The 16,740-nt window shown below is 34.6% G+C and overlaps 2 protein-coding genes across 2 annotated transcripts; one reads left to right on the top strand and one right to left on the bottom strand.

The window, feature by feature from the left end:
• The first annotated feature begins 163 nt into the window (after positions 1-163).
• Positions 164-1,726, top strand: LOC108225195 (acyltransferase Pun1-like). Its single transcript, XM_017400018.2, has one exon. It carries the CDS (start codon positions 262-264, stop codon positions 1,585-1,587), a length of 1,326 nt encoding a protein of 441 aa, XP_017255507.2. The 5' UTR covers positions 164-261; the 3' UTR covers positions 1,588-1,726.
• A 2,746-nt stretch (positions 1,727-4,472) lies between these two features.
• Positions 4,473-14,803, bottom strand: LOC108227540 (dynamin-related protein 3B). Its single transcript, XM_017402742.2, has 20 exons — positions 14,284-14,803; positions 12,853-13,135; positions 12,702-12,730; positions 12,504-12,605; positions 12,050-12,118; positions 11,904-11,963; positions 11,500-11,613; positions 10,509-10,557; positions 10,286-10,395; positions 9,509-9,601; positions 9,276-9,368; positions 9,077-9,214; positions 8,388-8,504; positions 8,146-8,235; positions 7,593-7,626; positions 6,761-6,909; positions 6,533-6,679; positions 5,996-6,048; positions 5,744-5,843; positions 4,473-5,163 (listed from the first exon to the last, which is right to left on the bottom strand). Exons 1-20 carry the CDS (start codon positions 14,674-14,676, stop codon positions 4,888-4,890), a joined length of 2,499 nt encoding a protein of 832 aa, XP_017258231.1. The 5' UTR covers positions 14,677-14,803; the 3' UTR covers positions 4,473-4,887.
• Between the last annotated feature and the right edge of the window lie 1,937 nt (positions 14,804-16,740).

Below are 16,740 nucleotides of genomic sequence, written 5' to 3'. Positions count from 1 at the left end.
ACATGAAAGTTGTAATTAATTACATTCAGTTGAAAGGTATTAAGAGATGGAGGGAGTACTAATTTGGTTCAAATAGTATTGCAATCAATTCAGTTGTCCTTTCAACTATTTTCCATAGATGCATGCTACAGTCTAATAATCTAAATTGTATCATCTTATTCAAGCATAGACAGCTAAACGGGTATATAATACAGGAACAATGGAGATGCATTTCTACCCTCATTCCTTGCAATAGAGCTTATATTCTCCACAACTGGCAGCATGATAATGAGGGGACTAATTAGAAGGCATTTGCATCTAGTCTCAAAATCAAAAACCAACATTAAACCGGCCTCTCCCACACCCTTGAACCTCAAGCCTTACATTCTTCCTTTACATGATCTAGGGTTGCCCGGTCCTTACACGCCTATGATATTCTTCTATTCCAATCCACAATCACTAGCTCATAAAGCCACCATACCAAATCTACTCAAGAACTCTCTATCCAATACACTTTGCAAGTACTATCCAGTTGCGGGAAAGCTAAGTTCTTCAGGATCACGCATAGAATACAATGACCAAGGCATTGAATTCTTTGAGGCCCAGGTAGCATGTAAATTATCAGAAATCCTGGCAAAAACTCCTACCAGGGATGAAGAAGATGGTTATGGTCATCTCTGTCCCCCTGGTACCATATGGGGACCTTTGTTGTCCTCTGGTAATTTAATGGCTGTTCAACTAAACCATTTCTCTTGCGGAGGAATAGCTGTAGCTGTGAGCCTCTCCCACCGTATTGCTGATGCTCTCACTTTGTTGTCATTCCTAAGTTACTGGGCAAGCCTTTGCCGCGACCCTGACAATGAAGAAAAACTTGTGCATCTTAGTCCCACTTTTGTGCACGAGCTGCAGCAACCATCATGTAATGATGATTTAACCGCCATTGAGCATTCGTATCCTGAAAAGTTTTGGATCACTACTGAGATAGTGTTTCCCAACTCAAAGATAGCGAAACTCAAGGCAGAGGTGGAAATGCAAGACAGACAAGATGGCCTCAATCAAAATTATACGCGGAATGAGCTTGTGACTGCACTCCTCTACAGGTGTGCTGTAGGAGCCGCAACTGCCTCAAACTCCGGGGCCTATACTAAATCTGTACTGGTGAATACCATAAACATGCGTCCTCTCATGGATCCTCCATTGCCAAAAACAAGTGTGGGGAATCTAATTGCTATGATTCACGTTCCAACAACTACGATGAATGAGACAAGATTAAATACATTGATCGCCCAAATGAAGAAAGGGAAGATGCAGCTTAGAGGATCAAAAAGTTCGGTCGGACAAAACCTGGAACTGGTGCTAAAATATGCAGAAACTGATCACAAGCCTTTTTTCGTGAGCAGCATTTGTAATTTCCCATTATATGATGAGATGGATTTCGGGTGGGGAAGGCCAGTAAAAGCTGCATTTGTGGACATAGCTGTGCCTAATGCAGCAGTTTTGATGGATACACCGAGTGGTGATGGTATAAACGCCATCGTTGGACTGGAAGAACAGGACATGAAACACTTCCTAGCTGATAAAGATCTGCTTGCCTATGCTTCTTTCTAATTAAGTTTAGCTCTCTTGTTGAAAATAAAGTGCCATTGTTCCAATATCATCAGCTAAGGGTATGATTTTAACATCATCGGCTAAAACAAATTTCAAGTATCAATCAATAATTATTTCTGGAAACCAGACTTTGGTAAAAGTGAGGCAGCAAATTAATGTGATATTTGTGATTCATATTTTCTAATCTACTGTGCCGAAACTTAATACTAGCGAAAACAATTCCGGGTACTTATCACCCTCGAATGTTTGGTACGAGGTGCAGTTTCACTTAATCGCTTTTTGAATCTAATCTATAATCTAAGAGCAACTTCAATCATGAATAATCCTTACTTTAAAAAATGAGTTAGCAATACCAAAAATAAATAATATAGATAATCTCATGATTTGTCGAACCGGCCCCTACATATATAGTAAATGTAAAATTAAGTTGAAGGCTAGTAAAAGCTGCATATTGTGGACCTATCTCTAATTTCGCAATTATGATGGATTCACCGAGTGGAGATGGTATAAACACCATTGTTGGACTGGAAGAACAAGACATGAATTATTTTCCAGGCTGATAAGATCTGCTTGCCTATGCTTCTTTCTAAGTCTAGCTCTCTTGTTGAAAATAACTTTTGACTTTAAGTTAGCTTTTGGCTTTTTTCTGACTTTAAGCCGACTTCTGACTTATTACATGCACAAACAGACATTTTTCAGCTTAAAATTGGAAACAGCTTTAAGCCCAAGCTGGGCTTAAAGCTGGGACAAACAAGCTCATTATTCAATTATCACGTATTATTCCAATATCATCAGCTAAGCTGGGACAAACAAGCTCATTATTCAAATATCACGTATTATTCCAATATCATCAGCTAATGATATTATTTCAATATCATTCCAATATCATCAGCTAAAGGTATTATTGCAAGATCATGGGCTAAGGGTCTTATTCCAATATTCTAAGCTAAAACAAAGTATCAATCAATTATTATTTGTAAAAACCAGACTTTTTGTTAGACTGAGGCAGCAAATTAATTATTCATATTTTCTTATCTACTCGATCAGTCCCCAAACTTAATAACAGCAGAATTAACAATCTGTCATTCTGTCCTGGTATTTGGTCACTCTTGATTCTTGAATGTTCCGTTATAAGCTGCAGTAAAATCACTTGATCCCTTTCTCTAAATCTATGATCTAATATCTTCAACTACAAATAGCTAAATTTAAGCATGCAAATTAGACGTGCCAATCTTGATTATGGTACTGTGTAGTAGTGTATTTTGTGATCGGTGTTACGGACTTTTAAATAAATGAAAGTGAAATCTGATCACTTGTTAAAAATTAGTGTAATTAATCTCAAATCTGCCGATATAGTGTTTCCCAACTCAATCTTTGCTGACTGGAAACATTGATGAGCCGGGTCATACTCAAGGAAGATTTAAACAGCCTGGAACCTCTTCAATCTTCCCTCTCATGATTGTATGTCCCAATTAAAATTCAGTTGTCACAAGAGTCTTTTATCAGAGTTTTTCATTCAAATTTAAGTATCTTGTATAAAAGTTTTGTCCAGGACCCTGTTTATTCTACCTCCATCCCTGCAAATATATAGAAGAAAATCGGCGGGGCGGATATAGCCAAGTGGATCGAGGCAGTGGATTGTGTACAGATGCTACATACTTGTCATGGATATTAATATTTAACATATGTTGGCTTTTAACAGGGGTAGTCACGGTCTGGTTTAAACCGCAAAATCCGCATAAACCAATCCGATATTAATCCGATTCAAACCGAAACCGAAATGAGATTTACGGTTTCGGTTTGACTAATTTATAAAACCGTGATTTGTGGGTTGGTTTCGGTTTTGTATTAAACCAACCCGCATATTTATATATATACAATATAAATATTTAATAATATATATATACAAAATATTAAAAAAAATTTAGTTTATACTTGTTGGGTTGTTTAGTTACTTACCTTATCAATACCAACCACAAGCCAAATCAATTTAGTAATCCACGACTTCGATTCAAATTTATGCATTTTATTAGACTAAAATTTGTATTTTAATTTAACTATGTGAAATTGTGTAAATGGAGAGAAAATGATACTTTATTTTCTAGTATTATTCATGGATCCTCAGATCTGATTATAAGCCTTCGTCATAAACCGATCAATCCGTTTAACCGAACCATCAAAAACCGCACCGCATGGTCCCGGTTAATTGGTTTGCGAGTCACGGGTTGTTTTAAGATTTTTAAAACCTCTGATGTATGGTTTGGTTCTGGTTCTACCTCCGATCTGAACCAAACCGGACCGCGATCACCCCTGGCTTTTAGTGCTCAGTATGAGAGTTATACTTGTCATGGATAAAACTTTCTGTACAGACGCTGCTAGCAACAAATTTTTAGGGATTACTGCTGGATTATTATTATCTTGGGATTGCTACCATCAATTTGTTTGCATTTTATTTTTCAATTTTGTAGTTGACAATTTTATAACTGAACCGAGCTGATTATAACCGAATCAGAATTTTTAAAACCGGAACCGAATCCAAACCGGCAGTTATAGTTTTCGATTTCAAAACCAAACATATATGGTTTCGGTTTCAGCTGCAGTTTTATTCGAAAACCGAGACGAACCGGCCATGCTTTCCCCTACACAATATATATGCTACGAATGTGCTTTTAGCATGGACCAGGATGTCCTCAACTTGTTTGCGAGTTCAAGTCATACTCATGCGTAATGCGTTGATACAAATCTAGTGCAGAATTTCAATTTATAGCTGATCACATATGCAGGTAACACTAACATCAATTATTTTGGAATAATAATTCAGTTCTCACGGGTTAAATATTTGGAAGAATCAAAATAACTTGACCAAAATGGTGTACGTTACAATATTATCACAAAAAACAAACTTTTCTTAGCAAAAAACTTTTAAAACCTGTTAAAGCACAAAGTCATCCTTCAAGGATTTCAGAATACAATAATCAAAGCAGCTACTTACAATTGCTATAAACTAGTAGCCAACTTGTATAAATTTTCATTGAACCCGAGTGAACTGCTCCTATTATTTTATAAGGAGTTCCTCTAAAACAATGCAATCCACAACAAACTATATTGTAGATGCTGGAAATACATGGCCATAGAACAGTGGTCAAAAAAGTAGCCCGTTTCCAGCAAATATTATTTCACCTACCCATCAAGCAGATTTACAAGAGTAAGAAGTGCCAGTTAACCGAGGAGGCTGAATAGAGCTAGCAAATAAAATAATATGATCCCTTACTGGGATGATCTATGGCACCCTTAAAAGGTTCAAATCTCGACTGTTGGATACATGCCAAGAAACGAATTGCGTCCACCTCCATTTGAATCTGCAGTGATGTGTGATGAATATAGTTCTCCAGAATGAGATGATTTACGAGACCTTGGGTTCTTGGGAGAAGCTGTGTAGGATTCCGTTGAACCACTACTTGTTGTATAAAAAGACGAGGATGGTAGACCGTGAATCTTTGGCAGGCCTGTTGTGTCAGCATTCAAGCTATAGCCCCTTTCAACTGCATCTGCATCAACCGGTAATTCATCCAATGTCTGCAAGAAAACAGTTGAAACGTTAAAGATACTCAGAATTTTCCAACAGTAGTCCTTGTCAAATGCTCAGGAAAAAATTATATGATAATAACGCCCTTTTACTTGCCCTAGGGAATGGATTATTTGCATATCTTGACAAATTAAAGATATATATAATCGTTCAGTTATTACTATCAAGTTTCCACACTGCACGTGGTTTAGTGAAAGATGCTCTGGAAAGTAAATTGCTGCCACAAAATCAGAGAACATTATGCCACATCAATATTATATGGGACCAAAAGACATGTTGTACAATGCACACAGTACACTTATAAAACCATGTTGACTTAATAAACAAACACTACATTGAGTTTGGTTTAGATAATAGATGCCAAACAGAAATTCAATATTCCATCCAAATATTTATTTAAAGCCACTGATGTGTCATGTCAGAGAATAGGTTCTCCAAATTCCATATGTCATATAATAACAAAATAGAAGGCACATTCACAAGCTGACATGGAACAAAAATTGCAAAACTGAATGTAACATTTCCCTTCCAGTATCATATTATTTGCTGCATTTAAAAACGGAAAAATACCCGGAAAGCCTGCTGAAGAACACGAAGGGTCTCTCTGGTGCGTTTTCTTTTGATAGACACCTCATCAGGTTCTTGCAACATCTCCTCAAAGAGGTTGTCTCTGAAAAGACAACATAAAACAGTGTTATCACAAAAAAAGCTATAATAACATACAGAATAAAACGCAGCCCAAGTTCCAAGTAGCAAATGTTGGAAAGCAGCTACATCATGTTGCATCCATGACATTATGACATTTAGTCCCGGCTTTAGTACCTGTATAATTTCTTGATGAAGACATTGTGCAACTCTCTTTTCGTATGGTTTACCTAGAAATGGATATATCAATTAAACGCATGTCAGGAAATAGAGTAGAAGCCATAGACAGAAACATAATGCACATCGTTTAAGTCCTTGAACAATAAATTGCAACTTACAGCAGGTGAATACTTTCATGGCAGAAAATATAACTAGCAACTAGAAAGACACAACTTGACAAACATTATATAAAAGTACACAGCCGCACATCATTCAACTCAGTCATTTTAAAATTATAATAATAAAGATACATACAGAAACACAATTCATATTACCCAGATCCTTTACTAATACATTACATGTCTGCGGCCCATTTCAGTAGTACATAGCTGATATACAACATTAGCAGCACAAATTGTGACAGTTATAAGCGAAAAAAATTGAATATTAATAACCCTAATCAGTACAAAAACTACCATAATTTGAACCTATAAAGCAAATATAGCAAAAATCAACACTCGGAAGCAACTTATGGTTCATAGACAGAACAAGTACCAGAAAGTGCATGATTGCTTTGGGCACAAAATCCTCTATGTTCTTTCTTACAATATCATAGTATGACCTCAGCAACTTCTTTGTTACAGTGATTTCAACAGCCTCCTGTTCTGAATTAGTATCTGAGGGCCTCAACACGGTTGGAGGCTTTAATGAGAAGAAGAATATTAATTAGGAACTGAAAGGATATCTTAATACAGCAAGCTAATGTACAGAACCCAAATGTACCTCTCTGAGATGGATCATTGAGAAAGAAGGCTCAATCGTTTGAATTGGTTCGTTAAATGGCTTGCTCGTGAGATTTTCTTTGGCTGCTACACGATTATCTGATCCACCAAAAATTGAAGAAATCCCCCAGGAAGATACATTTGTACTTCCTTAATATTCACAGCAATTATATACATGTCAGCCCTCAAAAGCAACAAAAGAGAATTTAAATGTAGCCATACATAAAAAACATACATAATCAGATGCTGGAATATATTGTATACAAAGGGGGTTCAAATGTTTTTTTGGAAAGAACTGGAGTAAGAGGACCACTAATAGCTGGAACGAATCTTAGTATCTTACTCTCTAATATTTCAAATTTCAAACTCTGTTAGGGAGAACTATAATTGCCTCGACTTCTCTGAGATGGCATGAAGACATCTCACATATAATGCCGCCAGACATTGATGACAAGAAAGCATTCATGAGAGTAGAGACTCAAGTTATTTCAACTATAATCTTAGTATTTTACTCTCTAATATTTCAAACTCTGCTAGGGAGAACTATAATTGCCTCGACTTCTCTGAGATGGCAAAGGCATCTCACATATAATGCCACCAGACATTGATGACTATAAATTATTCATGAGTATAGAACCAGTAATTTCAAACCCCCAAAAAAAAAAAAATAAATAAATAAATAAAATAAAATAAAATAGAAATTGTGGATAGTTGAGGGAAAGTCTAGTTGTACGGGTATGTGGTGAACGAATAGCATTAATATTGTAGCTAGTATAATTCTTAAAGTGGCACCGACTACAAGTCTACAACTACTACAAATAGAGGTATCATACCAGGTGCAGTAGATTCAGTTGCTGGTCGTGCACCCTGTCGCAAGGAACAAAAACAAGAAAACGCGTCAGGTAAAATGAATGCTAGAGTACTCGACAATGTGACTTTGCCTTAGTAATACTCCCTCTGTCCCAGCCATTTATATACGTTTGGGAGATCAGCACGCATTTTAAGGCTCTTATAGAAGATAGTTCCATAAATTATTTTAATTTTTTCCTTCTGAATAAAAATTTAATGTTTATATATTTATTCAGAAATAAAAATTAAAGAAAAAAGTTATAGAACTATACTTTAATAGAAACCTTAAAATGCATGACAAGCAATACAAAAAAAACAGTATATAAATGAATGAGACGGAGGGAGTAAACAAATTTCACATGATAATACAAATGTGGCTTGGAATTGACATTGGACACCTTATTAGACTCCACTATATCATTACATAAATATAGACACCAGGAATTTATGACACGCTTTTATGCCAATTATAATCCTAAAACACCATGGAGGAAACAACAAATTTATTAAACCTTTTGCACTAAGATGAAGTCCTACCTGTTCTGGGATTATCCCATTCGCTTGTCTGGCAAGAATAGCACGAGATTTAAGACTTCTCTCAGATGATGGTGCTTTCTCAGGTTCATCCTAGATCAAAAAAATGCCACCACCAAAGAAATTTTGGTAGAACAAATTAAAGCTTTAATACAGACGAACACAGGCATCATTAATCCAGGAGAGAGGGAGAAGATAAAGGTTCAAGAGCTGCTATTCTTGCAACATCCAAACACCAAGCATACCTTATGTCTAGCAATAGTTGAAGCAGCCGCCCTGAGAGATTTCATCTCCTGTAATGCCATTTCTACAGCCTTACTTCCACCAATAAAATTCGGGTGTGAAGTGTTAATGTAGTCCATCTGAAAAAAGACATGTACATTATATATCAAGTTAAAAATTAATACAAACAGATAAGAACCTGTTCACTATTACTATTACATGTCATAACATTCAACAGAATGAAACAATATCAACACTAGAAACAAGCATCCAATCGTACTTCGACATATTTGGACAGATACTGGACATGATTAGCCTTATCAATACATACTGTAATGGACTCCGAAATTTGGCAGCATTAAAAGAAATTGCAGAATATAACAATGAAAACATACAAAACATAATGGGAGGAAAAAAGATGACTATATAACATATATTAAGAAGCCATATGGCCCATGTACATGTCAAGTAGTTACCAACTCCAACCACGCCATGCTGTTTAAATTGAAAACCTTGTGTTTTTGTAATAAGCTTCTTGCTTCATAATTTGGTTTTTTATTCTAGAGTATACATATGCTAATGCAGATCAAATAAAGAAACTTGCAGTTGCCTCTTCGTCTATAGATGTCATAATATTCATCATCCAATATCCAGTGTTTTACATATATGTAAAGCCAGGAGAAAGGATATCATTTATGTCTCAAGCATATACCTCCATTTCAACAATGTGCCCAATCATGGTTTCAGATGGTTCAAGACCTTCTCGCAAAAAATTGCCAATGACCTCATCCATGCGCTTTCTCAGAATAGGAAAGCGCTGCAGCTCATTTACCATACACCGGTGGCTCATCTAAGATAAAATGATGTTAGCAGCAATTTAGAGTCTCATAATATCACTAAGAAATTCTTACCTTTATTAGCTCATCGTAAATGAATCTTGCACATTGGAGACTTGGATCAAGCAAGCGTGCAATCTGTCTTCGAATGAGAACTTCAAATGGAACCTATACATTGAAATATTGATATAGTTAAATATGTAATCATGCCAACATCTTACTATAATAGAGAAACTTCAAACATAGAAGAATGACTTCAAAAAGAAAGAGAGATGCAAGGACGCCATGAGCAGTAAAGAAAGACATACTTCTGGTACAAATAGTGCGGATCTAGGACCAGTTGCATTCTGAATGGCAGTTCGGATATCATCATCAGTTAAATCCTCACATGGGTCAACCTCCTGAAACAGAGACAACTTGATATTTCACCAGAGCCTACTTTGAGAACAGCCTATGAGCCCATTTGGGTAGCTTTAAATAATTACCTAAAGCTTTAGTGACTTAATGTGATAAATGGTTAGCTTAAATTGTCTGTATGGGTAATTTTATATTATAGATGACTTACAAATTAATAAAAATAAAATAGTAAGAATAAATTCGATACGTTATTTATTTTATTGTTGAAATTGACTTTAATTTAAAAAATCATAAAAATAAAATAAGTTTATAAAAAAGGTAGATTCTACCAACCTCTAGCTTTTAGTCATTTCTGGCTTGTTTTTAACTTTAAGCCCGCTTATGACTTTTTACACAAACAAACATTTTTCAACTTGAAGTTAAAAATAGCTTTAAGTCCGGGCTTAAAGCCAAGGCAAACAGGCTCTATATGACTAGTTATGCACTATACTATAGATGATACTTCTGATGTTACTCTACAGAATTGTACATTAAATTTGGAGCAAATTATACATTGATAGTTGGACAGAATTTTACATTATTGTTCCAGACAAGGGAGGGGGGAGGGATTATACATTGATAGTTGGAAAGAATTCTACATTATAGTTCCCAAATGAGGAGGGGGAGGGGGGGAGAGAGAGATGGAGGGAGGGTGGGAGGGGAGAGAGAGAGAGGGAGGGAGGGAGAACCTCCAAACTCTTCACAAATATTGATTGGAATATATAATGAATTCTTGCTCCACCGGACAGCTCAGATGTTGACATTTCTTCGTTCTTTCCCTCGATCATAGAAGAGAAAGCTGTTCCAACATACAATTGACACCATCAGCAAGTTCCAAGCCCACCGTCATGAGAAAGTAATAAATTCTATCGATAAAGTCTCAACATCACTAAAATGGCTAAATAAGATTACCTTCAGAATACTTTGAAAGAATGTTTAAAAGAAGAGCTCCCTGGCCAGCCTGGTGATAAAATAAAGAGACAAGTATGCTAAGAGATACTGCTTGATATTTATTCATTTGTGGATTACTATTGTTTAACATATCTTCAAACATGCATCAATTATAAAGAACAATAAACAGACTCAAAAATAAGTTGGCCTCGCATTTCTTAATTATATGGCACAGCAAGTCACTTGCTTGACATTCATTTATTTGGTTTATTACTAGTGTGTTGCATACAAGCTCCCATCCCATGCAAAAAACACGTTTTATTATATACTTTATGTTTTAATTCAAAAATTAAAAATATAACTATGTGCTACTATACTTGTATGTTTTTCTACACATTAATTATGATATATCAATTTATCTTATTTTATGGCATGTATTGAAATTATCAAATAGCACTTTTCGTAGTTATCGGGAATAAATTACAAGACCTTTATTATATCTTTATTAGAATATTGTATCTAGGCAAAGGACCCCTCTTAAGCTTATTATATATAGAATATATCACTAGAATATGATCAATAATATAGCATATTATATTGCCTGAGATATAAAGTTGGGTCTGCCTATTATAATTTTTCACACATCAAGTTCTCCCCCTGAAACTCACTTGTTTTTTATTTGGTATCATCCTGAAGCTCTCTTGTTTTTCATTTCATATTATAATTAACCAGCAAAATATGTCATACGTAGAAGACAGGCAAAAGGTGTGCATTGGGTAACTGACACATGTATGTATATACTGAAACAAAATAACCAAAAAGAACAGAATTTATTTGGAAATGCTATCCAATTCACTGTTTTGCCTGTATATAAAAAACTGATTTCCTTCTGTACCACAAGTCTTGTAGTCGTCTATATTACATACAAATATAATTAACTAATAATTTTTTTTTAAATATACAGATTTGTTCAGTATCACTTTTAGCAATAAGAGGGGGGAAATTCGAGTACCTTTGATTCTGTTATTTCCCCATAACTAGCATGCTCCTTTGCGACGGAAACTAGTGCAGCACTAATGCGTGATTTAAGCCCTGGAAGCAATGCCTTGATATGTTGCACCAAGATCTGAAAATAAGGAATGCAAGTGAGGTTGTAACTTTGCAGATCTCTGCAAAGCCAGCATTATACTATTGCATATAGCAGGTTGGACTAAAAAACTACACATGGAAACATAAAACCAGGTTGGACTTAAAAGAGTACACAGGTTTCCCTAACATTATAGCCTAGTAGTTATGCCTAACACTTGGTAACACAAATTAAGGGGTCTTAGTCTTAGTGGAGATACATGCATGCTTGAGTTTTAAGCAGACTTACAAGTACAACATAAAAAACGACTACTAGACAACATTATCTACCTGATTCAACTTTTTTGCCAGCTGGGGAACTCCACAACGATCAGTAAGTTCATTATAAACCTGCACTCATGCAGAACAAATAATCAACACAGATGATACAACTGCGACAGGAGTCGAGGTAAAATTCAAAATGAGTAAGATCGTACTGGACGACTGCGGAAGAACTTTTCTTCAGCCGCAAGTGCATCTTTAATGGATCGATTGAGCGTAATATCCTGATCGAACATAGTTAAACAAAAGCATGTCAGATGCCTCCCAAATTATCAAACAAATTGATAACACAAATAACATGGATATCCGAAGTCCAGAAAGTAGTTTTGCCTCAATATCTTAAGTTGCACCTGTCGATCAATATTCTTTTGTTTCAATGATTATCATCTTATTTATTCTTTTCTGATAAATTTAAACTGGGCATTTAAAATTAAAGGGAGCACATTTTTGCTATTTCAGTGCAACCAGCTACAGAATTCAAAACATATAAAAAAAAACGTTATATGAACTACAGGTAAGATAAAAGGAACCAGGCCTTCCTGGAGTAGAACCAGTCGGCCACCATATATCAAATTCATGATAATGCACCAACAAGTTAAGAAGAATTACCTCTTGACTACGATTTACAACACCTACATAACCAAGCCGAAGGGGGATTACTTTTCCCAGTAAGAAGTTGCGGGCATCAGTGCCTCTGTCCATGATATCAAGCTAAATAACCAAAAAAAAATAATCTACAAGGTTCAGCATCCAAGGTAAATGTTGATTTATACTTGTAAGAAAAAAGAAAAATAAACTCTAAATCACCTTTGTGATTACTCCAATTGTTCGATCACCTGCATTTGATATGAATCAAATATTCAGCTAGCAGCAATACCATCCTAAAATAACTTTTACTTCTAATTCAGCTGACAGATGATAGCAAACTAAGAAAATGACATACAATTCAGAAAATTACCATTTGGATCAGCATTTCCAGCTATTTGAAGGGCATCTGAGTTGGCAAGATCAGAATTAGCTGGTGTAACTGCTAGTATTAAACAGCTTGGAAGCTTGATATATGACATGATCATTGTTCTAATGCGAGCTTCTATGTCAGAAGGCTGGTCACCTACTGGAACCTTCGTTATACCCGGCAAATCCACCAGAGTGATGTCAAGAACATTTGGTGAAAAAATCTTTAAGCGTATTTGCTTATCTGAAACACCCCTGTTCCCTCCTGCTTCCCTATCTGTCTCGGCCTTCAACCAACACAAAAAAATTATCAATAGGTATAAAAAGAACCATCATATTTTAGGACAAAGAGGGTAGTGATATCTTGTAAGTACAATCCTTAACAACAAGTTGCCATAAATTGTGAAACTATATTTTGGCTACTTTAGTCGCATAGTTTATAAACAATAAAGGTTTTGACTTTTGTGAAGCAGATCATGTGACTTTCAAAGTATCAACCTCAATGTGAATATAGTTACAAGAAATCATTCTAAAACTATCTTCACAAAATTGACCTTCCATGTTAGTTCTCAAAGAGAACTAGAACTTAAAAGTTGAAGTGATACCATCCACTTCTGGCTTTAGATAAATCTTTAAATAAAATTAAAATTGTTCCATAACCTTCCCAGGGAGATTACATCTCTTAGTATATTATAATGACCCTTGCAAGCATTTTTGGGTCACAGTGATTGATAGAAGATTCTTATCACAGACTAGAAAAACTTGTACACTTTAGACGTGCAGTAGTGCCAACAACTATTACTGGACAATGCAATCAGTCATCTAAAACATACATACAATATTCAATTATAAAATAGCCAAAAATAATAATTTGCAAGGGAGATAGCAAAACTCAATAGCAAATTAATGTGCATTCTAGTAAGAAAGGAATTTTAGTTTTACCAAAGCTCGTGTTAAGCTATAAAGGGAGAAATCAATATTCAATTTCAAGCTAAATGCTGGTGTCAGTTGTCACCTTTGTGCTCGCAATCAATTAAGAGAAAACTTCTTGTCAATAAAAAATACTCAGCTACAAATTACTATCAATTTACTCTATTTACACTAATCCATCCGTATCTGAAAAATTACACTAATTCAATACCCAATTAAAAAGAAGTAAACAACCCACCCAACATACAACAGAACAGAACAAAACAAAACCCTAAAAGGAGAACGCTATTGTCCCAATTGAGCTCCAATTAGCTAAGAGAAAACTTTACTTCACGTCCCGTGCAAACAAGCAAGGTACTACAGTTACGATTCTACACTAATTCATTAAAATTCACAAAATTAAACTATAAAAAGATTAGAACCCGATTGAAATCCACTAATTACACAAATCCACAAACCAAGTGATAAAAAACCCTAAAATTCATCAAAAACAGCGAAATCGAACCTGAATTTCTCTGCGAATATCGTTAAAATTATAAAACCTCTTCCCAGGCAAATGCAAGAACTCTCCATACTCCTCATCAACGCCGTCGCCTTTCCGCTTAATCTGCAAGAGCTGCAGCACAAGCGGCCTTCGCGTACAAATATCGGAGCCTCTGGGGAGAAAGTCGCGGCCTACGAGCGCTTCGAGCACGCTCGATTTGCCACTACTCTGACTCCCAACCACGGCGACCTGAGGGAGTTCGATCGTGTGCGAGCTGCCGAGTTGCGCGAAGATATCCTGGAGCTTGTTGACGATTGGAATCACCGAGTGACCTAGCGAAGAAATCGCCGGCGAAATAGACGGCGGCGGAGAGGTCGACGGTGGAGGCGAGGATAGCTGCTCGTCGGCGGCCATTAGATCGGAGATGGGGATTGAAAACCCTAGAGAGAAGAGAAGTGGTGAGGTGTGTGTTAGAGAGAGAGATAGGTGTGTTGTGCGTAGAGGTGTGTGTATAGGTTTGGTTTTTTGAAATTGATTGATGATTGTATATTTATTATTTATTTATTTAGATTTAGAGGAGGAGGGTTCTTTGGTGTTGATTAACGAGCGCCCAAGAAATTGCGGATATTTTCTTTCTTGTCGAATAAGAAAACAACTTCAATTCTTTCGGAGGAGTTTGATTCAAACTGTGAAAGATGGAGGTAATAACTGAAAAAATATGTAAGAATAAGTTCATCATTCATTTTAATAATCATAAAAAAATGGTATTATTTTTATAATTCATATGACATATATAAATTTTTTTTTAAAAAATATAAAAATTTTTGATTTAGATTAATTTTAAAAAAACTTCTTCACCTATTAAGTTGCGGAACGAAGAGATATTTATATATTTTTTTCGAAGCTTGACACTATGAGCATGACTATACCCTCTTTGTCACAATTTTAATTAATATCATCTCAGATATCACTTTCGAACGAAAAATATGATTTCAAATATTATTTTATATCGTTACATCATTTAAATTATTTTTGAAAAAGCTAATAATAATATTAAAAAATGGCAATAATATTATATATCGTTTTCATAATCATAAACGTAACATTACATATGGTATGTTTTATGGGTCCAAGTCGCTAACATATATATGTTGGGAACCTGTTAAATAACATACAGGTTCCTGGCCGGTGGATGAATATTCAGCGGTTAGGATTGAAACATATTTTTAATACACACAACACTTTAAAAGCGCTGGATGAGGGAAACCTGTACAACGCTTAAAAAGTGTTGTATGTATTAAAAATACTAGCTTATAGCCCGTGCAAGGCACGGGAGCTTTTTAATTATTTATAAACTTTTTAAATATATTTTAAATTATGTGAACAAATTTAATTTACAAATAATAAATTAAAATTTGAAATTATGATTTGTTTGTAAGTCAGAATTATTATAAAAATATATAATTTTTATATGATGTTGGCATAATTTAAAATTCATCTTAAATTTTAATTAAATCTAATCCAAAATATTAGTTTTCCATGATTTAACAGTAACTTAATCTAACATATTTGTCTTTAATAATAAAAATATTTAATAGCATGATGATGCATATTTGTATATAATCCTTCGTCTTTCTTTTTTAATATATATACTTGAATATAAATATTTATTTTAAAAATTTTTTATGTTAAATTATTAATCTTTATATAAATATATTCGTTAATAACATGCATGCAAGTAGAAGGCATAATTTGTCTTGGATTAGGAAAACGTGTTGAAAATATGGGTTTTACTTTTCACACTTATTTTTGTCAAAAAAATTAAAAAGACTTGTCACACATGTTGGATCATCTGATAGTGGCACTGCAGTATGAAATACACCATCACAGCTATTACCGGCTTCAAATAAACTATTGTAATCAAACCATTCCTTTTCTCATATGTATAATGCCAATGTATTAAATTCTTTCTATCAAATTTTAATATATTTTGAGTAGAATATGTGACGCCAACTTCTATTAGATAATATTTATAAATGTATTTTATATTAGAATTATTATAATGTGATTTAAAAAAATTTCAAAAAAAGCATATGGTTCTAGATTAAAACTGATAAACATAATTTGTTTCGAATTAAGAAAAGGAATTATAAACATACAATAAGAAGGTAGAATTTGTTTTGGATTAAGAAAAAGTTTTTGTATTTATTCCTCACATAAATCAGGCTATTTAATTTCAAAATATATTAGATAAAAATAATTTTGTGACGGTTGATTTATATGATTCTACAAATAAAACTGGTAGAAAATATTTATTTTGGTTTTAAAAAAATCATAAACACTTGAAAGACAGAATTTGTTTTGGATTCAGAAAAAGAGTTATAAACCTCCAAGTAGATATCAATTGCCTCATAGAACAGAAGTTAGTTTTGTTCTAATCTAACAGTGCTTATTTATTCAATATACGATCCAACGGAT

The sequence above is a fragment of the Daucus carota genome, chromosome 6 (assembly GCF_001625215.2).
Source record: "Daucus carota subsp. sativus chromosome 6, DH1 v3.0, whole genome shotgun sequence".
Classification (NCBI taxonomy): domain Eukaryota; kingdom Viridiplantae; phylum Streptophyta; class Magnoliopsida; order Apiales; family Apiaceae; genus Daucus; species Daucus carota.
Note: the sequence above shows the minus strand (reverse complement) of the source record. Positions and strands in the feature narration are given on the sequence as shown.